Here is a 22,807-nt window from a genome sequence, read left to right on the forward strand (position 1 = left end):
TTGATTCTGGGTTTGAAATTATTTGCATGAGAAAAACCTGTGTCTAATTTGAGGTAAAATGCCATGGAACAGGAGAAATGTCAGGGACACTTCTTAATGATGCTCTGAGTTGAAGATTTATTCAGCAGAGTAGGAGCTGGGGATTTTGAGCAGGTTATAATGAGGGGATGGTCTTGCAAGTTGTTATTTTCATTTCAGCTGTGATCCTGCCTCCATCCTGCCCCTTCCATAACATCATAACCAGGGCTCAGCCAGACAGTGACACGTCCCTTGGAAGGAGGGTTTGTCTCCTCTGTGTGTCACTAATTAATTGGAGCGAGTCACTTCCTCGCAAGGGAGCACAGGGCACCAAGAGACCAGCTCACCTTCCCCAGGAAACAAATTAGACCTTTGCAGCCCAGGAAGTTTTGTTTCAGTGTTTGTTTTGCTGGTTCTGGTCTTACTGCCACTTGATTTGTTCAGTAATAGGTGTTTGGGCGTCAGACGTGCCCGTGGTGGTGTGGAAGTCCCAACGGGGATTCGAGAAAAAGTTAATCTTAAATAAAAATATCTGCTGTGCACAGTGGTGTAGGAAGACAAAACAGTTTATAATGAACGTCTGATCTATTTTATAGACTGGGCAAATAAGGCAGCAGAGACTTTTAATGACTTGCTCAAGGTCAGACAGAAAGTGAGGAGGAGAATTTGTTTTATTCCCAATTATTCTGTGCCTATGCTGGAGAAATCTTCCTCTTTACTCTGCACTCTTCCTCCTCTTTTGCTTATCTAATTGTCTTTTCATGGGAGTTCTGTTTAAGCTTAATTGTTCACATTTGGTTGTGATTCAAAGTCTGAATGTTCAGACTGGGGTTTAAGGGGCTGGCTCCCCTGCTGTGCTCTGGTAGCAGGAGCCGTGGGATACAATTCCTCTGGGAATAATGATAAAAAGTGCTAAAATCACCTCCTCCCTCTTGCTTTCCATGTCTCCTTGTTTGCCTGACTCAGTTCTTTGGATAGCTGTAAAATCCTGAGGTTTGCAACTGGGTTTGTATTTATGTGCTGTTGTGCTTCCTTCATTTGACTTAAATTTACAGGTATTTCTTGATAACGTGTATTTTCCACAACCTGTAATGTAATAGTAAAACAAAATAGTTAAAAACCAGTAAAAACTTGTCCTGTTTTCAGAGGTATCAGGTGCTCCCCTCCAGCCCCCATTCCAGATGCAAATGGCACGTGGGAAGATGAGTGTGTCCTGTGCTGCTTGATAAATGACCTGTACCCCTTGGCTTATCCCAAGGCATTGATGACACATGCAAGCCTTGACCCACGTGATATTAAGGATGGTTAAGCTATGGATCATTTACTGGGAAGGTGGAAATTCCAGCTTAGGGATTTTCAGGATGTTCCATGAGTTTGACAGCTCAAGAGGCATCTGCTCCTAGTGACTCTTAATTTGGGATTTTTGTCTTGAATGTCAGCTAATCCTGACATCTTGGTCCTGATGGGGAGGATGTGGAAAACAGACATACAATTCACGTAGGAAAGACCTAAAATACGTATTTGTACCTTAAAAACGTGCCAGTCACATTTTTAAGTCGCATTTTTAATTTTGCAGTTTGAGCGCCTGGATTTCAGGTTGTTGCTTCTCTGATGCTCTCTGAAATCTTTTGATTTACGGTTGTTGCTGTTCAAAGCACGAAAAAGCACCATAAATGAACCCTCTCAGCAGGCTGAACTCTTCCAGGGGGCAGAGTGTTGTTGGGCACCGTGTCCATGGGCAGCGTTACGTTGGCACAACGCCCCGTGGCTTGTGGGCTAAGGATAGCAGTGATTGATCCCTGAGTGACTTGCAATTTATCAAAGATTAGATATGATTCCTCCTGTATCTGATTAACCTTCTCGAGGAGACAGCCATCATTTCTGCAATGACAGTAGATTATTCCATGCTTGAAAAGACGGATATCAGCTGGTTGCAATCAATAGCCCACAAAAGGTGACGCCGTGAATTCTCTGGGTTATCTGTAAAACGTGTCACCAACATGGAATCGTTTGTCAAACAGAGCCATTTCATCCCAGGCACCTCTGAAGTGACTTTTATTTCAGCCTGAAAGGCCGAGAGCTGAAGGAGGGAAGTTTGGGGTCTGTGGTGTAATCAGGAGCTGTTGGGTGCTGCTGGAAAGAGCAAGCACAAATTTCTCTGAGTGACAGATTTGATTGTCATTTCCAGACCCCATTACACATGATTTTCTTTGTGACAATTGCACGGAGAGAGCTTGATTTGATCAGATTGCATTGCACTGGGGAAAATGGAGGTTAAAGTGGACTATTGTGCCCTCTCGTCATATAAGTAACACTCTCTGCACTCTGGGTGGAGTGGATATATTTTCATATATTTTTTTCTTTGAATTTGCTCTAATGGCACATCCCTCCCCAGTATCTTTCCATGCAATTCCAGTCTTAATGTGTTTTCAGATTTAAATTAACCTTCATTTATTATTCAGCCACGCCGAGAATGCAGATTTGAGTGTGCAGAAATGCAATCCCCTGATTGACTGCCTGCTCCCTGCCTGGGCAATGGGAGGCATTAATTCCTGGGAGGGAGATTCTTACATCAAATTTAGACAGTTTTCAATCTATGGGCAGCTTGTTTTTCAATATCAGTGTAAGAAATACGTTAATAACTTGTACCTCGACTGCAGTTCAGCTCTGAATGAAGCTGAGAAGGAAACTGTTGTTTAAAAAGGGAACCTGCAGCAGCTGGAGGGATGGGACACTTAGGAGTGCAGTGCCAGGGAATAACATCCAAACTTGCCTCTTAAAACAACCTTTCCCACCCTGACAGAAAGCAGAGGCTTCCTCAGAGAAAGGGGCTCAGGCACCCAGCTGAAAATAACTGTAGTGGTTCTGACAGAGCAAGATTTAGGCCAAGTAAACTGCAAGATAAAGATCCTCCTTCAGGAAAGCAATTTTAGCATGTCCTAAATGCCCAGCTCAACTGAGTGTGTTGCTGAATTGAAGTCTGTGCTCTTCCTGGAGAGGTCAGATTCCCATCCCTCCTTTCCTTAATCCCTGTTAAATACCAGACCATGTCTCACTGCCTTCAGTGCTGCCTGATTACATGGAAAGATCTGGAGCACTAATCACACACATTGCTAAAATCAGAGCTAAGTGACTTTAGTCCCAGGCCTAAAGTCCCTTTTCTAAACTGATAGTGTCCTTTTAATAGGATTATATTTTATTAGGCTGAAGCACCATCATACACAGCAGAGGGTACTGTAAGTGCTGTGGAATTTCCTGGTAAGAACTGTGCTTATAAATCAGTTACTTGTCTGGTACATGTGTAACAGCTGATTATATGGAAAAGAGGACAGAGACTGGCATAAAAGCCATGTCTCTGTTCCTGAAATTCTATATGTGACTCATCACAGTTCACATCTGTGATATTTTTAAGTCCAAATATTGTAAATATTTCCCTTTTCCCCCTTTCTTTTTGATCTCAATTGTGCCCCATAAAGTACTGAATCTGCTAAGATAGCTGTAGTTTGCTCTACTCTCATATTATTATTATTATTATTATTATATTATTCATTGCTTTTTAATCTCTTTAGTTCAGGGGTGTATTCTCCTCTTTTCTGCAGATCTCACAGTGTCTGATGGTGCTCAGAGCTCCCAGAAGTTTCACTAGTCAAGTCTCAGATGGTTTTGGCTTTATGGTCTTGGCTAAATGTTTCATTCACAAACAGAGAAAGAAACATTAGAGCACATTTGAGTGTTTTCATGTAGTGAACTTGGATTCTTTGCTTGCTCATAGAAACCAGGTGACTTTACCTCCAAGATTGATTTTTATTATCTCCGGACACGATTTGCCTGGAATCAATACAATAATGTAAAATGTCATTGCAAATAGAGGACATTGATCTGCAATGCATTTATTAACTCCCGCTGATAAAAGGCAAAATTGAAATGGTAAACATGCTGGTATTCTAAAAAAAAAAAAAAAAAAGGGGGAGGAGAGAGGAAAAGTGAGTCCCAAATGTTTGAGTTAATCTACAGGGAAAATACAGTTTCAAAGCTTGTACAGGAAACAAGGTTTGTCTTTGATACATGTAAGGTAAACCTTCATTAGTGCAAATTTGCACAATTACCCCTGGTTTGTGGTACAGTGAGAACAGTGACTGAGCATTGCAGTTTATCCAAGATAAAGGTTTATTTCCCAAACCTTGGTACAGGAAATGGCTTATGCAGATCAGGAAAAAATGTATCTGTATCTTTAACACTAATTTAAGCAAATTTGGTAATTAGATAGTTAATCAAACTTGAAACTGCTGCTTATCTGCCCAGATCCACATAAGGAATATCGGCAGAGTGATGGAAGTAGAGCCCCAGGAAAAGCAGCACCATTTTCCCTGGAATTGGCTGCAGCCTGTGCTTGGCATCGCCTGCCTTTGTCTCAGTGCCTTGTTTGAAGCATCTGGTAATTGAACATAAACTCCTGCACTTGAGCACTGATGCTTGAACCTGGAATTACCTTGTCAGCCACCCTGGCTCTCATTACCCACCCAGCAGATGCCCTGGTGTGCTTTGAACATGGATCCTGCTGCAGAGTCAGAGCCCTGGGGCTGGAATGGCTCTGGCTCTGTGGGCTCCCCTTGTCCAGCCTGGAATAAACATCCTCCCTCCCCATCCTGGAGGAGCCACTCTGGCCAGGACACATCCAAGCTGGCTCAGCTGTTTAACTCCAAGGATAACAGGTGGGATATGAATATTTCTTATGTGCTTGAAGAAAATAGCCATCAGCAAAAACAAACACTGCTGGGTTTTTTTATTCCATTTAAAGCTCCAGACTGGTTTTTTTTTGTCCATAACCAAAGCCATGAGTATTTACAACAGACTTTTCCTACTTAGGCAAAAGAGTAAAAGGGGAGAGGGACTTCAGACCTCAGTATAGGTCAGAGGGTGGAGACTTGATGATCTTGGAGGTCTTTTCCAACCTTAATGAATCCCTGGTTCTATACGATGTTTTTACAAAATTCCCATTAGCAGCATGAAAGCACAAACTTGACTGAAGTGAAGGCAAGGCTGGAAGAGGAGAGGAAGGAATAAGTCTTTGCAAGATCTCAGAAAATTTCCGTAGAAGTAGAACAGTCTGAAGGAAGCATTAATTTGGGGGGGGGGAAGGAGTTCTGATTTCTTCAGATTTTTTATGTTAGCTGAATATGTCAAAACCAGAGTATTCCCTTGTCCTCCTTCTCCTCTGACCCCCTCTGTACCAGAACAGATCTCTAAATAAGCATTTAGGTATTACATGCTCAGGGTTCATCAACCAGCTTTGGAAATGCTACATTATCTCTTTTTTAAATCTGTCTCTGAACGTTCAATTCCACTGATTTGAGGCCAACAAGAAGAGCTGGATCTCCCGAGCATGTTACAGCTCAGCCTTTTATTAGAGTGAAATGCTCTTTATTCCTTCAGCAACCAGGGCTGGCAAAGCACATCTCATTGTTTACTGAGGACTTTGATATCCTTCACTGAAGAGCACTGTGGTTATTGCCATCCCTGGATCCATGCCCTGTGGAGCTGAGCCGGGTTGGAGAGGGGCACGTTTGGGAATGGGATCCAAGGAGCCACTTAACAGAGGCAGGTCCGAAAAAAACCCTCTGGGCAGTGGAACTCTTCCTGATGGGCACAATATCTGTGACGTGGCTTATTGCTTTCCCTGCTCCTCTTGCATCTGTGGTGCCCAGTGACAGGACCTGAAGTTGTGCCAGGGCAGGGTCAGGTTGGATCTCAGGAGAGTGGTTGGGCACTGACCAGGCTCCCCAGGGCAGTGGGCACAGCCCCAAGGCTGCCAGAGCTCCAGGAGGGTTTGGATGATGCTCTGGGGCACAGGGTGGGACTCTTGGGGATGATCCTCTACAAGGCCAGCAGCTGGACTCAGTGAACCTTGTGGGTCCCTCCCAACTCAGCATATCCTGGGATTCTGTGATCGTTTAAAAGCTTCTTTGCACGCTCTGAACTGACCTATATTTTTAAGGGGAAAAAAAAGCATTATTTGTGAGCGTCAGCCTGCGCTGTGTTTTCTGTCACTCCTGTTGTGCCCCTGCAGGTCATGTCCCGCTGTGTCACGTCCAGCAGGTCGATGTGACACGGCCCAGTGGCAGGGACAGCGAGGCAGAGCCACTTACCCCAAACAAGGGATCCCTCCCGAGGGATACCCAGTCAGTGGCACATCCATGTGGGATGGATCCTTTGCAGATTGGATAGTGGTGCCCCTCAGCCCGTGCCTGCAGCCTCTGGGTTTGCAGCTGGGAAATGCATCCCTGCATCCCGAGAGGAGCCGGGAGACGCAGGCGGCACTAATGGCACTGCCAGGCTGCTGTTTGCAGGGACTGGAGGGAAGCAATTCCAGCCTTCCCACGGTTGGGAAGTGCTACTCAGCTCCCTTTCTTCTAGGTAAGGAAGAAAACTTTGTTAAAATCTCTTGTAGTATGAAGCAAACACAGTCAGGAATACACCAAGTGCTCTGCAACGTGCTGCAGCAGTAAAGCCAAGGGAGGTAAGGCAGGAAAATCAGGATGTTAAGGCAGGACAGAAATTGGTAAGACAAGCTCAGATGACCTCAGTGCACCCCCTCAGGGAGGCTGGGGGATGGCTGGGCATCCAGAGCTGTCCTGGGGTGGCCATGAGGATTTGCTCCAGCTGAGGACCAGCCCCGTGAGCGTTGAAGCTGCTCAGAGCCTGCAGTGACACCCCACAGGATGAGCCCCCTGTGCTGCCAGAGGGGCTGGAGAGCAGGGAAAACCATGGAAAACTGCAAAGTGCTGTTTCTGTAACACAAAAAGCGTGTTCCTGAAAATGCTGGCGTTGAAAGGAAGGCTGAGAGGGAGCTTTGCTGCTTCCCTGAGCCTTCAGTGACACCTACAGTCAGTCACACACAGCCCAGCACGGCCCCAAGCCCTGCCTGGCTCCTCATCCTCCCAGGGACATGCAGGAAGGGGCTCCAGGTGCACCAGGAGAGGTTTGGGTTGGATATTAGGAAAAATTCTGTAGTGGAGGGGTTGTGCAGCCCTGGCACAGCTGCCCAGGGCAGGGGTGGAGTCCCCATCCCTGGAGGGATTCGAAGCATGTGTAGATGTGTCATTTGGGGACATGGGTTACTGGTGGCCTTGGCAGTGCTGGGGGAATGGTTGGACTTTTCCAACCTAAACAATTCCATGATTTCATGAAACCTGTGGGCTGATTTTTGGAGGAGCCAGGCACTGAGTTCCTGCATCTGCAGGAGCTCTGCTGAGCTGCTCTGGTCTTTAGCAAACACACATTTCTTTATATTCTTTATATCTATATAGAATATAAATTCTAGAATTCTATTATAACTCTATATTCTATAATTCTAAATAAATATTCTAACTATATTCTCGAATATAAATATATTCTAGAATTGTATAGAATTCCATAATACAGAATATATACCAGAATTCCATTTGAGAATATATTCTGTATTCTACAATCCTATACGATTATATTCTATATTCTATTCCATATATTTGTATTCTTCATTCTTTACATGTTTATAAAATAGATGAACTTCTGATGCTGAGAGGAATTTCAGTGAGTGATTCCATGCCTGAGCCCCACTGCTGGTGTGGGTATTCCTGTAGCATCCTGAGCTTGGGATGCTCTGGGTCTTCCCAAATTTCAGTTGCAGCAACACCAAGTGACTGGAAAATCCTGATACATCAATTATACAAAAATAGTGCCATAAATCTAAGCAACAATTAAGCATTGTTTTAGTCATATGCACTGATACTGCTTCTGCCTAAGAAATTTTAAATGTATTAATCATTTAATTGTATTAATTAGTTAAGCCTCATAATACTTACTGTGGTTGTGTTAAGAGTTACTCTGGTTAGAAGAACCAAAATATAGATGAAATAAATTTGTCCAAGATAACACAGCCAAGTCCCCAAGGACTTGATCTGAAATCCATACAGACAGAGATTAAATCTTTTTCACCACCTCCTGTACACTTTTGATAAGGTCTTCAAAAATCCAGGAACAGCTTTGCATCCCCTGGATTTCAGGGAGTAGTTCTGTCCTGTCCATATCTTTGTTGCTGTATCTTTATTATTTTAGCAGAGGCTTAAGCATCTGGGCAATAGTCTCTGGAAGAAGCAGTTAAGATTTTGGTGTCATATCCCAGAGACTGAATAATGCTGGTATTATTTTAGCATGACAGTGGTGCAGAATAGATTTTTGGAATAAGCAAAAATATCTATCTCTATATGATTTTCAGACTTTTGGTCTCATTGTTAAGCAATATTTTGTCTCCTTTTCATTTCCTCTGAGGCCCTTTAGAAAAAATTACTGCATTTTTGTCAACAGAAATGAAAGAGGAATGTCAGCTTTGGAGGCAGAGGGAATTCAGGGGCACAGACGAGGAGCTGGAGTCTGCATAATGTGTCAGGGCTCATCTTTCTGTGCCACCATTTTGCTCCTACTGCAGGACTCAAGTGAAAAATAGACCATTAAACCAGTGGTGAAGGATCTGTGTGAATTCCAGCTGGGAATAAGGGATTAGTCTGGAAGTGGAGCTGCTGCCTGTATTTAATGGGCAGAACTTGCTGCATCACAGATCCCTGGAGGTTTGGGGGCTTCCCTTTGGAAGTGTCATGTTTAGGGCAGTGCCCTTTTTTCTGCTTCATCTCCCTAAAATAATTCCTCAGTTCTAGTCCAAAAGGGCAGTGACATCTGGAGTCACCACCCCCAGAGCCACATCCCACCCCAAAACCCCTCTCTGACATCACCACAGCACTTGGCTTGTTGGGGCAGGGTTTTGGTGTCCGTGGCATCAAAGGTTTGGTTGGTATCTCTCATTATTTATATTTATTCTTTCTGAGGACTCTCCTGGCACAAAGAAAACAGCCTGGCTTTGAAATGTCAAACCACAGAGACCGTGGCCAGTGTTCTACACAATCACCGAGTTTGCAATAAAAATGAGGTACAACAGTAACCTCAGCCAATTCTTTCCCTTTCCAGATGTGAGCAGATATCACTCATGTTTTTAATATCCCCTTCTTCATTCTAGTTTTGGAGATTTTACGCTGAGAGAGTTTTCTTGAGGCAACATTTATTACAGGGACAACAGAATAGGTTTTTATAACCATGGTGAACAATGTGTGACTGTGAAACAGCTCTTTGAAGTAAGAAGATTCAAAGAAGAGAATCTCTGACTTCCAGGCTTTCTCAAAAATTTTAACCAAGCCTTTCAGATCTGCTGCACTCTTTTCCAGCCCTTTCTTTTCTCCTTCTTCATCAGGATGGTGAGTGGAAGAGGATTTTGGTGGGTTTATTAGCAGTGTTTCAATCCAACAACTGGAGAAAGGTGTTGGAGGATAAAAGCAAAGATGGGATAGTTCACTTGTTACATTAAGGATCTTCCTAAGTGATCACTGCAGTTGTGGGAGACTGCTTAGGATCTCTCTCAGCTCTACGTATTCCTCAGGAGAACCAGATTAATGCTCTTTTCCCCCCTTTCTTTATTGTTTGTAGATCCAACCCGGGTCATGGTGTCACCTTTCAGCATGGATGTCACCGTTGGGGAGAGCATTGTCCTGCCATGCCAGGTCTCTCACGACCACTCCCTGGATATCATGTTCACCTGGTCATTTAATGGGCACCTGATAGACTTTGAGAAGGATGGGGATCACTTTGAAAGAGTGGGAGGGGTAAGTATTAACTCTAAAGCATCTCCTCACTGTACTAAAAGCAGGTAACAATAGAAAAGGACTGCTAAGAGAAGGAATGGACTTGGCTAAGTCAGTCCTGGAGGGATTGAATAGCCATGTGGACGGTTTAGTGGTGGCCCTGGCAGTGCTGGATTAATGGTTGGACTCAAAGATCTTAAAGGGCTTTTCCACCCTAAATGATTCCATGTTTCTGTGTTGTCTTCTGTTCACAGGCTGAGATGAACATTGCCAGTGTATTAGTTCATTAGAGTGGTGCAGAGTTGTTATGATTTCCTTCGTGGCATGACAAATCTGCTCAAATGAACAGTGGGAGGGACATCAGGAGACCTAAAATATGTTTTCTCATTGCAAAAAACTGCCTCCTCCTTCAAGGAAGAAATCCATAATAGATTTTCTCTGTCTGAAACAGTAAAATAAATGTAAACTGTAAACCATTGTAGAACTTTGTATTTATAGAAAAAATAGCAGGAAATCAGACAATATCCTCAAAAATGCTCAGACAGGGTTTGTTGCCATGTTTATCTGTCTCTGTCTGTGTCCTCCTCTTGTGACCACATGCTTAGAATAACTATTTTTCCTCTACACAAAGTAACCTGCAGAGGATTGCAAATATCCCCCACCCCTGGAGGTGACATTTCTTCTCAGTCTTACCTGTGCAGGTTTCCTGGCAATGCCACCTTGGTGTCTTTGGGTTGTTTGGTTAATTTTTTTTGTTTGTGGGAAACCCAGTCAGTACCCACTGACAGTGTAAACTTCTGCAATGCCCAGAGAATTGTTTACTTGAAGGTTGAAAAGTTCATGTTCCTGGAAAGCCAGGAGAGGGACAAGTGGGAAATGATGGTTGGACAGTCCATGGCTGCTGCTCAGGACCATGGTGGAGTGGCAGATGGGGGAAGCAAAGGTAGGAAAGTAGGAATTGCTGACCCTCATTAGGAGAGGAGAGAATTTTCTTGAGGCATTTGGCATTTTGTGCCTCTGAAGGAAGGTTTAGGACCGGAGCACCCTCAGCAGGGCAGAGGTGCCCTGATGGTCCATCTCTGCTTGGCTTTCTCTGCTCCTACCTCACTTTTGAAGGGCAGGTTTTTAAGTTAAAATAAAACTACTTTTCTAGTAGTTTTAGATTTCCTGAAGATGTTGAGGCATAAATTTTGGGGATTGGATACCTCAGGATGCCAACTGTTAGAGGGGGGCTTCACACAAGGAGGTGGCACATCTGTCAGGCCTGCCCCAGCCTCTCATGCCAGTTTTATGGCTCAAAATAATTCCCAAATAATTTTTAGTAAGAAAAGCAATGATTTCACAGACCATCTCTGAAAGCTTTGCTTTGTAACCATAACATTTTCCTTTGCAGTTCAGAGTTCATCTAATTTACCCTGTTTAGGTAGGGCTTGGGTTGTTTAAATTCTAGCTTATCCTTCCTCATGATTTTTTTTTTCACTTCTATTTGGTGAAAGGAGCTCTAAAAATGAGGGAAAAATGCAAAATTTTCATCAAGGGTTTTTTCTGTGTCTCTAAAGGAGGCTCAACAGAGCTGTGGACTCTGCTGAGTCTCAGGCAGAGTGACACTCTATATTTACATTTTTCAGGGGTGAAATTTAATGCTGAAAGGAAAAGGAAACACAATTTCCAAGCCTTAAAAGATGCCCTTAGAGATTGATGCCCAGGGTGCACATCAGCAGCCATGGCTTTTTGGGGTGACTGCACATGCTCGGCCTGCAAAGCTAAAATTCCAAACTTGATTAATATTTCTCAGTCAAAAAGCCACAATCACAAGGTTACCCTGAGATTTCCAATGGACCCAATGCTTTGTGTCTGGAGAAAAATTTAGAGAGTGTTTTCAGCTTCTGATACACAGAAAAACCTAATTAGTTCTATTCAATAGTTAATCAGACATGCACTTGGCGTTTGGAAAACAAATTACTGCTGTTAGGTGATGCAAGATTTCCTGGGAGAGTGCTGTTCTCATGATCTTTAGCACAAAAACACGGGGCAATCAGAATGCTGCCTGCCAGACAAAGCCAGGAAATTATTGCAGATGGCTTAGAATTCGGGCTGGGTTTCACCTGTGGAAGGAAGGGAGACACAACTTGGGCATCTGAACACCAGAGAGGGTGTAAATGGGATATCCAGAGAGGTGTGAACCTGCCCCACATTGGCTTTGTCACATTGTTTTAATGGTCACAGAATCCCAGGATATGCTGAGTTGGAAGGGACCCACAAGGATCATCGAGTCCAACTCCTGGCCCTGTAGAGGACCATCCCCAAGGGTCACCCCCTGTGCCCCAGATGATCACCCAAACCCTCCTGGAGCTCTGGCAGCCTTGGGGCTGTGCCCACTGCCCTGGGGAGCCTGGGCAGTGCCAACCACCCTCTGGGGGAAGAACCTTTCCCTGAGATCCAGCCTGGCCCTGCCCTGGCACAGCTCCAGCCCTTCCCTGGTGCTGTCCCTGGTCCCCCCAGAGCAGAACTCAGTCCCTGCCCCTCCTCTGCCCCTCACAAGGCAGTTGTAGACTACAACCAGACTACAACAAGTTACTAAGGGGAAGTGTTTCCCAGCCCCCAGCCCTGCTCCCCTGCCCCGGGGAGGAGCCAGAACTTCAGAAGCACTCCCGCTCTCCCCTTCAAGGCAGACACATCCCTTTAATAGGCCAAGCTTGCATTACTAATGTTTTCATCAGCCAGAGCAAAGTAAATCCATTAGTCACAGTGTCCTTCATGTGATAATGATGTTTAGCGCTCATTAAAAAGTAATTGTAACCACTTTTCCCTACTTTATCAGCAGGATTCAGCTGGTGATTTGATGATCAGAAGCATCCAGCTGAAGCACGCAGGGAAATACGTCTGCATGGTGCAAACAAGTGTGGACAAGCTCTCGGCTGCTGCAGACCTGATTGTAAGAGGTATTTGAATTTTGTTACTGTTGTTGTTGTTGTTGTTGTAAAATTTCTCCTTTTTTTTTTTTGCTTTTTTTCCCCCCAGCATCTTGTAATTAATTTGAGAAAAAAAACCTGTGAGCACGCACTGGGGTTCACACCACATTTTCAAACAGTGCCTGTGGTGTGTTTCAGATACACACCCTCATCCAGCAGACACAACTCACGTAAACACGTCGTGTTTGTGTCCTAAATGCCAAACCTGCACCAACTGAGCTCGTTTGTTTGATGAACTGTGCAGCAGAAGCAGCATTCAGGTTATTCACTGCACTTCTGCCAAGTAATATTATTCCTTTTCTGGGATAAATGTGATTTAGGAACTTCATTGATATTTCAAGATCTATTCATTACCATGCACGGGTGATGTGTAAGTAGGACTTTAACAGAGCTGTAATTAGTTACCCTGAGTCTGCATCCTTACAATAAATATATATATTTTCTTGCTTGTTGACTTTGGGGAAAGCAAACTTTGTTGCTCCTCTGTTCCTTGATTCTCACAGACCCCAGGAACTTCATAGAATCCTTTAGGTTGGAAAAGCCCTCTAAGAACATCAGTCCAACCATTCCCCCAGTGCTGGCAAGGCCACCACTAACCCATGTCCCCAAGTGCCACAAACACGTGGCTTTTAAATCCCTCCAGATATGGTGGTGACTCCACCCCTGGCCTGGACAACCTGTTCCAATGCTTGACAACCCTTCCCATGAAGAAATTTTCCTGAATATCCAATCTGTACATCTCCTGGCACAACATGAGGCCTTTTGCTCTTGTCCTCTCCCATGTTCTCCACGTGAGTTCGCAGGCAACTCAGTGAAAGGAGGAGAGCTTGAAAAAAATAGTAAGAAATCCCCTTTTTCACTGGCTCTCAGTTTTTTTGCTGCAGCACGATTTCAGATGATTTTTTTTGTTGTTTAGCTCAAACATTTCAACAGAGGCTGCTCCAGGCACCTCAGTTGGGTAATTTCCTTAGTGCTGCCTCTGTAAACAAACAGGAGGAACATTAAATTCTCACAAGAAAATGACCCTGGGTGATGATAAAATACCAATCTTGTCACTTGTTACAAATATTGAAGGTGGTAAAACACAGAAACAGGGTGCCCAGAGAAGCTGTGGCTGCCCCATCCCTGGGAGTGTCCAAGACCAGGTTGGATGGGGCTTGGAGCAACCTGGGCTGGTGGAAGGTGTCCCTGCCCGTGGAAAGGGGTGGGATGAGATGAGCTTTAATCTCCCTTCCAACCCAAACCATTCTGGGATTCTGTGACCAACAGGATGTCTTCATCCAGGCCAGTGATGCCACAGCTGCACTGAGAGTTGTGCTGTAGAGAAATAGGGAAATATCCCTGGGCTGTGAGACCAGGAGCAGGAGGTGAATGGCTGGTGCATCAATAGAACCTTCAGAATAATTGTTAGGAGTTTTTAAAATATTGGAATTGTGTCAAAATAATAAGAGATACTAGGTTAAAAAAACTGGATACTAGAAAAAAAAAAGAATTATTTATCTCAGGGAATATGAAACAATGATATAGAAATCATAGTTATTCCCAGCCATGAAGTGAATGCAACTTGTTTCAAACTCTGCCAATCTGTAGGAGCAATTTGTGAAAAATACAGTGAAATTCCAACTGCTCCCTGAGCCTGTGTTACGTGGCTGCTCCCCCCAGCAAAAACAATTTAAAGTTTTAATTTCTCAGAAATTAAATCTGGCTAGACCTGCTGAACTTTCATTTTATAGGTAGGATATTGGAAGATTTCAGGGTATTTTAGATATTTAACCATGTCCAGCTCTCTGAATATCATATGAGAATGCTTTTAGTCCACAGAGTGAGTTGCAAGAGGAGAGTTTGCTTGAGTACCTAAAGGGTACCTTGATCCAGTACCTAAAGGAGCTCCAAGAGAGGTGGAGAGGGACTTTAAACAAGGGCCTGGAGTGACAGGACAAAAGGGAATGGTTTCAAAATGACAGAATGAAGGGTTAGATGGGATACTGGGAAGAATTTTTTGCCTGTAAGGGTGGGGAGGCCCTGGCACAGGATCCCAGAGAAGCTGTGGCTGCCCCATCCCTGGAAGTGTCCAAGGTTGGACAGGGCTTGGAGCAACCTGGGCTAGTGGAAGGTGTCCCTGCCCATGGCAGGGGGTGGGATGAAATGATCCTTAAGTTCCCTCCCAACCCAAACCATTCAGGGATTCTCTGGGATGGGAAGAGGCTGCACCTCAGGTACCACTTCCAGGAGCAATGGCCACGTGAGAGAGGAGAGAGGTCTCTCCCTGACTGGTGTGTCCTGCTGCCTTTACTGATTAAGAAGAACCTGGCAGTGAAGCAGAACATACTGGTGTCTCCCTGGGCATAGTGCTGCTGTATCTCCCTGGCTGTGGTGCTGGTGTATCCATGGTGCTGGTGTATCCATGGTGCTGGTGTATCTCCCTGGGAATGGTGCTGGTGTATCCATGGTGCTGGTGTATCTCCCTGGGAATGGTGCTGGTGTATCTCCCCAGTGCCTCCCAGTCTCATCCAGGCAATGAGAGCTGGGCCTGCACCAACTCCTCTACAGGGACTTCTCTGTCCTGAGTGAGGGAAGATGACCCCTTGAACCACCTCACCCACCCCTCTCCTGCCATGCTCCCACAGGTCCCCCCGGCCCCCCTGAGGCCGTGACGATCGACGAGGTGACGGACACCACGGCCCAGCTGTCCTGGAGGCCGGGGGCTGACAACCACAGCCCCATCACCATGTACGTGGTGCAAGCAAGGACCCCCTTCTCGGTGGGCTGGCAGGCAGTGAGCACAGGTAAATCCATAACCCGGCCCCTCCGAGCTCCGCTGCTGGAAAACACATCCATCGGGATGCACACGTGGACCAGCTCTGCTCCCTGATGTGAGAAGCAATTTCCCTGGCTGCAGAGCGCTGCTCTTATTAACTAGTTTCAGGTTTGGCAACCCAAAGATTTAGGGTCCAGTCAGTGCTATTACTCATCCATTTTTCTCATGAATGTTTAAGGGAAAACAGAATGAATTCCTCTCCTTTGTTGCCACGCTGGAGATATACAACAGTAATTGTGGTCTATAAAGACATCCCTCAGGGACAGCCCGTGTCATCTGGCCTATCTTAAAGTGGAATTATTTCCCTGATAGAGGGAAAAATCCCATGGTGTAATTGCTCATTCCGTCAGAGGTTAATTTTGTTCCAGTAACCATTAAGTAGAGGGAACAGTGTGTTTTAAAAAGAGAAAAATAAAACCGCTTTAAACCTGTTGTCTTGACACTTTGTTTTTGAACAGTGGCAACTTAGGAGAAACTCTTTAATAGCAGGAATTTCTGGGCTAAAAACACAGTGGTCTAATGCTACCTCTTGGACATCTTTGCAGTTAGAAAGATGACAAAAGGTTTATCAGTCCTTATTCGCTCTGTATTTACGTTAAACGCTCGCTTTTAAGGAAATCAGATTTCTCTGTGCCTTTTTCTCAGAGCTTTGAACATTTTAGTGGCTTTCCTTGCATTCCTGACCCACGACTGTCTCCAGTTCCAGAGGTCATCGATGGCAGGACGTTCACAGCCACAGTGGTGGGGCTGAACCCTTGGGTGGAGTACGAATTCCGAGTGGTGGCTGCCAACCTGATCGGGATCGGGGAGCCCAGCAGACCCTCAGAGAAGAGAAGAACTGAAGAAGCTCGTAAGTAGGGGTGGGCAACACACTTAAATCTTGTGGAATAAATGCTCACCAGTGCCAAGAGATACCTCAGTTATGGGCAACCCTTGGCAGGTGGCTGCTCTGTTCTTTTTTAGCCCGTAAGGGAACCAAATATGAAACAGGAAAATAAATAAAAGCCCCTCTTTATGGAAGACAAATGTTTAAACTAAACAATTAGAGACTGAATACACAAGTTAATTGACATACTTTTAATATACTATTATTGACATACTTTTAATGTGCTGTTTGCCATGGTAAATTAGTCACTTTAATGGCATTCCTGGTACCAACAGGGGAAGGGCAGCAGAGTCCTGTCACTGCACAGGTCTGTTCCACCTCAGTGTGCTATTATTATTATTATGGTTTCAAAGTTGTCACATTTCGCCTCTGCCTCTATTTGTTTGCAGTTCCTGAAGTGACCCCAGCTAATGTCAGTGGAGGTGGAGGGAGCAAGTCTGAGCTGGTCATTACCTGGGAGGTGAGTCTCAGCCCAGAGCCCAGTGAAGCTCCTGGAGATTTCAAACGGTTTGCAGTAAAAAAAAAAAAAAAAGCCCAGATTGTGTGATAAAAACAGCACAACTATTAAAATGGAGCCAGAGGACTTCCCTTCCCAGGCCCCTGTGCAGGGCAGCCAGCAAGGAAGTGCTGGGCAGGGGACACAGGGACACCAGCTCAGCTCCCCCTGAACCCCAACACATCCCTACGGCAAAACACGGATGGGCAGAAACACCTGAGGGATAAAACAGGCACATCCTGACCAGTCTGGCTGGTTCAAGCTCCATCCCTCATCCTGTATGGGATGTCAGGCAGCAAACAGTTAAGAGCCAGCACAAGGCATGCTGGCTCTCAGTGCTGCTCATGGCAGCCAGCACGAGGAGATACAGAGATGAAAAATGTTTAATATTCCATGAGGCACACGGGGTTAGAACTTTAGTCATTTGTCTGCTCATATTTCCCTGTTGTGATGCAATGCAGCTGGCATATTTTTCCTAATAATGAACTTCACCAGCCATGCTAACACTTCCATTTAGCACTATTTCTGACCAAGCTGGCAGAATGAATCGCCAGAGATATTTTTAAGGTTATTAAAAACCTATAAATGGGTTTCTGTCCTCGCCACACGGCTCAATGTGCTAAATTTCCTCCTCTGTTGGGCTAATTAGCTACGCCGTGTCTCCTAAAGATACTGCAATATGTTTCAAAAACACACATGGCAAGAACAGCAGACATTGGTTTGAGTCGTAATTTGCACAAAATATAATTTGTGTTTTGATAGAACAGTCGTTTCACGGGTTTAAATGTCCAGAGGCTTTTCCTTTATGGGCTGGTGTGGCCTTACAGCACAGAGGAAGGACTGAGCAGCACTAACCCCTGCACCGGCTTCAGCACCACGTCTGTGGGAGAGTGGCCCATAATTAGGGATTGTTTGAATACTTTTGGTTTAATGCAGCTTTTTAAGGGGCTGGCAGCCTGAGAGTGGGGAGTGTCAGTGTGTCCAGGGTATTGTTCAGGGCTTCACATGCGATTCCAAAGGCACGAGAGCACATGGGAAAGCAGGAACCATGTCCTTGGTTCACCCCAACAAACCTCAGACTCTTAGTCGTGGCAGTGCCTAAAATTAGATCAATAATGGAGGCTCCATCTAGTCAGTAGAGGAAGGTGAATTAGGTCTCAGGAGAAGTGTCTTCTGGAGGTGCTGCATTCCTCTGAGAAGGAGCAGAAAGGCAGGATGGGATAATTCAGGACTCCGTCCGCCTCCCATCTCCAGCGCTCTGTTCAGAACAGCAGCTTTAGCAGCACTGAGAGGCAACACCCAGCGTGCAGAGGGGCAGGTCAATGTGTGCCATTGCTGAAGGTTCCCCCACAGCCATTGCTGTGTTTCTCCTGCCCACAGACGGTGCCCGAGGAGCTGCAGAACGGGGGTGGCTTTGGCTACGTGGTGGCGTTCCGGCCCTTCGGCACCGTCAGCTGGATGCAGACGGTCGTGGCCTCCCCCGATGCCTCCAGATACGTGTTCAGGAACGAGACCCTGCCGCCCTTCTCGCCCTACGAGGTCAAGGTCGGGGTGTACAACAACAAGGGCGAAGGGTCCTTCAGCCCCGTCACCGTCGTCTACTCCGCAGAGGAAGGTAGAGCCAGGAGCTCAGCCCACCCTCCTCCCCCCTCCCCGGGTTCTGCAAGGGTTTAGTTTCCACCTTGGCGTATCCTTTGATACCTGAGCTCTGCTCTGATTTCTAATAAATGGCGAGCCGTGATGGATTCTTTTCGTAGTCATTAAAATAACATTAATCGTAATGAAATCTTTTGATATTAATGGAAAAGTAATATGTAATCTGGAAAGAATTCCGCTGAGATTTAGCATGAATTAATGGCCACTGATTAGAAAATGTTCCCACTTGTCCTAATTACAGTACATGGTATCCTGGGCTGAGTTTAGCAATGACATATTATTTCTTAGGTGGAGGAGCCAGTGCTGCCCAGCACAACCTGACAGGCCCTGGGTTTGAAACCTGCACATTTGTTTGCTTCTTTTCTCATGCAATGAAGAAAATAAATCCCTTGACATTCGGGACTAATTGAACATAAAATTGAAAAGTCTTCCTTTTATTTTTAACCACACAGAGCCAACGAGAGCCCCAACCACTGTTTTGGCCAGAAGTCTTTCTGCCTCAGACGTTGAAGTTTCGTGGGCTCCCCCTTGGGAGAACCAGCACAAAGGAAGGATACAGGGATATGAGGTATGGAGGCAGAGTGCAGGAGCCTTTCAGTAAAAAACCTTGAGGAGATGTGGAGACACATCCTGGGCAGTCCCCATGGTGTTGCTCCTCCTGCCCTGGGGCTGGTGTGTTCCTGGGGTGGATGTGCTTCTCTTTGCCTCTTCAGTGAGCAGAGAATTCTCTCAGGTGGTTAAAAATGACACATCTGTCTGTGTGTGATCTGGCTGGAAATGGAGAGCAGAGCTTGCAGGGAGGACCTGTGTGAAGGTGTCCCATGGCCAGGCAGTGCCCGAGCTCCTGGGGAGGGAGCACTACAGCCAGGATGGTCCCAAACAGGGAACAGGAAGGGCTGGGGCAGGATGCAGGATCTGTCCTGTGGGCACAGTTAGTGCTGGAAGTGAAGGGTGCTGCCAGCCCATGGCTGGAGGTGGGCACGTCCCTGCTCTGTTCCCAGGTCAGGTGTTGGCGACACGACGAGAAGGAAGAAAACGCCAAAAGGATTCGGACAGTCGGCAACCAAACCTCTACAAAGGTCGGCAACCTGAGGGGCAATGCCCTGTACCACCTGGCAGTCAGGGCCTACAACACGGCTGGCACCGGCCCCTCCAGCGCCCCCGTCAACGTCACCACCAAAAAGCCACGTGAGTGTTGGGAGTGTGGGGGGCTCTGGCCTGGGGGGGCTCTGCCAGGGCTCCCCTCTCTCATTTTCAAACCCTCTTGACCCTGCCAGAGCTGTCAGACTTCTCTTTGTCAGGTTTTTCTGCATGAGCCTTACCAGGCTCAGCCTTTTCACTCGATTTTGTTTTGGAAGGCTCCTCTCCCCAGTGTTAAGTAAGCAGAGCATGCAAAACCCAAATCACAGCTGTGCAGGCAAATTAAATATTTATCTCATCGTTCAAGAGGGCTTTTTTCTTCTGGGCTCAGGCATGTTGAACAACTGACTGAATCCTTTTTTCATTGAGAGCACTGTGTCGTGTCACACCTCCTGTGACCTGGAGGACACAGATCAGTGAAAGAACTCGTTAGCTTTCCAGAGGGAAGGACTCCAGGCAGGCTCAGCTCTGGTGGTAGAAGCCTCATTGGTGCTGGGAGGGATCCAGCTGGGAAAAGGTACTCCTTAGTGATAGCATGCCCTGTGTGTTTTGGTGTAGCACCGAGTCAACCCCCCGGGAACATCATGTGGAATTCATCTGACTCCAAGATCATCCTGAACTGGGACCAGGTCAAAGCACTGGACAACGAGTCAGAAGTGAGAGGCTACAAAGTGAGTATTTCCACGAGCCCAGTGTCAAGCTGGGGTTTATAGTAAGACCAGACAAGATGTTTTCCATGGCTTTCCAGGTTAAAAATTGGGACATTCCCCCAAAAACAGAGGCCATGCCTATGTAACATGAGCACATTCTTCCCACTGCTCCCCTCGCCCCTGTGAGGGGGTCTCAACCCATGGACCTTTACCTGCTCCTCCCTCTGGAGCTCCCACCTCCAGGACCCCTCTCCTGCCATGGTGAAAGCCTTCCAAAGGCTGTAGTTCGCTCCTTGATTGCAGATAAATAAAATGCTCTTTTAATAGCTCCCATTTCCTTCAGAAAGCAAAGCCAAAAGGAGAAGGAAGAGAATCCTCATTAGTAGCAGTTTTAATAGGATATAATTGAACTAGAGAGAAATCTTGGGAAGAATTCAGCTCCATCACCTTACACAAGGGCTTCATTTGGCCCAGAGAAGATGTCGGTGTTTGATTTCCAGACCTTGCCTTGGGGGTTGAGCTGTGCAAACATTTCCCACCAGAGCCTGAGACAATGAAGGACCTGGCCATGCTTTGTGTTTTGTTCCCAGTCTGGAATGCCAGCGGCATCAGCTTGAGGAGCCTGTGCCAGCTCTCCTGAGTTTCTGCACTTACTTTTAAGTATCTTTGCTGCACTGCATGGGCTTATCAAAAAGAAGTAACTCCTCAGGGTTTTTAGTCCAAACCTCAGATGAACCTCGGCAATCTGGACCAACTTTTCACTACATATTTTAGGTTTGAAATGCAAATTAAGAAGTCATTTGAAAGAGGGAGACAGAGACTTGTCACCCCGAAAAAGCAAACTGCATCTAGTGGGTTCCTACAACGTCCTCTTTCAACTCCCTGTTAGGACAGCAGGACCAGATGGGTTTCTTCCTGACTCATAGCAAAACATTGCCTGTTTTTCTTGGTTTTTCCTAGAAATCTTATATTTTATGTCACAATTTATGATGTAAATTAATAGAACTCCCAGATCTCAGAAGGTCACTCGCAAAAGTCATTTATTCTGGGAAGCTGTCGGTGGCACTGCATGAAATGTTCCAACTCAGTTTCCTGAAGAAATGTCATAAGTTTCTGACTTCTGTAAATAAGTGTTTACTTATACAGGGGTTTATTTTAGCTTGGTGAAGGTACAGGTGTCACCTCTCTGACCTGGCACTGGGTCCCCAGCAAATCCCACGTGTCCCCTCTGTGACCAGACCACATCTGAGCGTCGGGGGCAGGAAAGGAGCAGCGGCGACTCTGGACGTGTTCAGGCTCTGCCCTCTCTGTTCTCTCTCCCTTCCCCGCAGGTGTTGTACAGGTGGAACAGGCAGAGCAGCACATCTGTGATAGAAACCAATAAAACCTCCGTGGAGCTGTCCCTGCCCCTGGACGAGGATTATATCATCGAGATCCGGCCCGTCAGCGATGGTGGCGACGGCAGCAGCAGCGAACAGATCCGAATCCCAAAGATCTCGAGTAAGGACGGGAGGAATTGGGGTCCGTTCCATGGGGAGCCAGAGTCCTGCAGGGACCAGGGCTGTGTATCCCAGCAGGGCTGGCTGTACTTCCAACCATTTCCCAGGCTGGGAGCTGAAACCCAGAAAGGCAAGGACCAGCGTTCCAGCTCCTGGTTCTGATTTCATCCCAAACCCAAGATTAAACCATAAGAAACGCCATCCTAAGTAGTTATATTTGTATTTAAGATCTCTAGACACTTTCCACTCTCTCCCTTCCATACTCATATATAGGTTGAATATATTGTTTCACTGCAATTTGCTATAACCAAATACAAAATGCAGTGTTGGAAGCTTTTAAATTTATAAGGCTACTGTATAGCCATATCCCATTGTGTGTTGGAGGCATAAATATTTATTTAGGGAAATGAGGTTGTGTAGAAGAACAAACAGAAAGAGTATTTTATTACACAACATGGCTTTTGCAAAATCTCCATGTCCCATCTTCCATTAATAATGGCCCAGTTTATAAGCTGCATTAAATCAGGAGCCTCTGCAATGCAGGAATATGGCATTAAAATTACAGCAATGTGAAAAACCCTGGGTGAGAGCAGAATTCTCTCCACTGTGGCTGTATAAACCATGCAGAGGAATTTAATCAGCAGGCACAGGAGAGGGAAGGAGAGCTGGAACACCTGCCAGCTCTGATTTGGCTCAAGGCTGTGGGTCACCGAGCAGGTACACGGCTCCTCCAGGATGGGAGTTGTGCCAGGCTGGGGCCAGAAGTAACAGCTTGAAAAGAGCACAGTTGTGAAAAATAACAAAATAGTGAGTAACCAGGGTGTGAAAGCATGTAATTGTGAAAGTAACCTCAACAAAACAGTGGCAGGAATTGAAATTAAACCAAAAATTCAGCTGGAGAGGTGACATGTGTTCTCTGCTCATTGTGGGCTTCTTCTCTCCCTCTCTCCTCTCTCCCTCTCTCTTCTCTCCTCCCTCCTCTTTCTCTCCCTCCTCTCTCCCTCTTT

General features: G+C 45.8%; 1 protein-coding gene across 5 annotated transcripts in view; it reads left to right on the forward strand.

Annotated features, from left to right (window-relative positions):
* Positions 1–22,807, forward strand: part of CNTN4 (contactin 4) — a 286,304-nt gene that overhangs the window by 261,453 nt on the left and 2,044 nt on the right. For 4 of the 5 annotated variants that reach the window (XM_027640398.1, XM_027640397.1, XM_027640401.1 and 1 more), the window contains 10 exons: positions 9,529–9,704; positions 12,505–12,625; positions 15,283–15,441; positions 16,174–16,323; positions 16,749–16,819; positions 18,236–18,470; positions 18,964–19,079; positions 19,513–19,699; positions 20,210–20,322; positions 21,633–21,809. In XM_027640398.1, coding sequence (XP_027496199.1) covers positions 9,529–9,704; positions 12,505–12,625; positions 15,283–15,441; positions 16,174–16,323; positions 16,749–16,819; positions 18,236–18,470; positions 18,964–19,079; positions 19,513–19,699; positions 20,210–20,322; positions 21,633–21,809 — 1,505 coding nt within the window. The remainder of the gene's footprint in view (positions 1–9,528; positions 9,705–12,504; positions 12,626–15,282; positions 15,442–16,173; positions 16,324–16,748; positions 16,820–18,235; positions 18,471–18,963; positions 19,080–19,512; positions 19,700–20,209; positions 20,323–21,632; positions 21,810–22,807) is intronic. The other variant, XM_027640402.1, reaches the window with a different exon arrangement.

This window comes from Corapipo altera, unplaced genomic scaffold, assembly GCF_003945725.1.
Source record: "Corapipo altera isolate COAL_440 unplaced genomic scaffold, ASM394572v1 55, whole genome shotgun sequence".
Taxonomy (NCBI): domain Eukaryota; kingdom Metazoa; phylum Chordata; class Aves; order Passeriformes; family Pipridae; genus Corapipo; species Corapipo altera.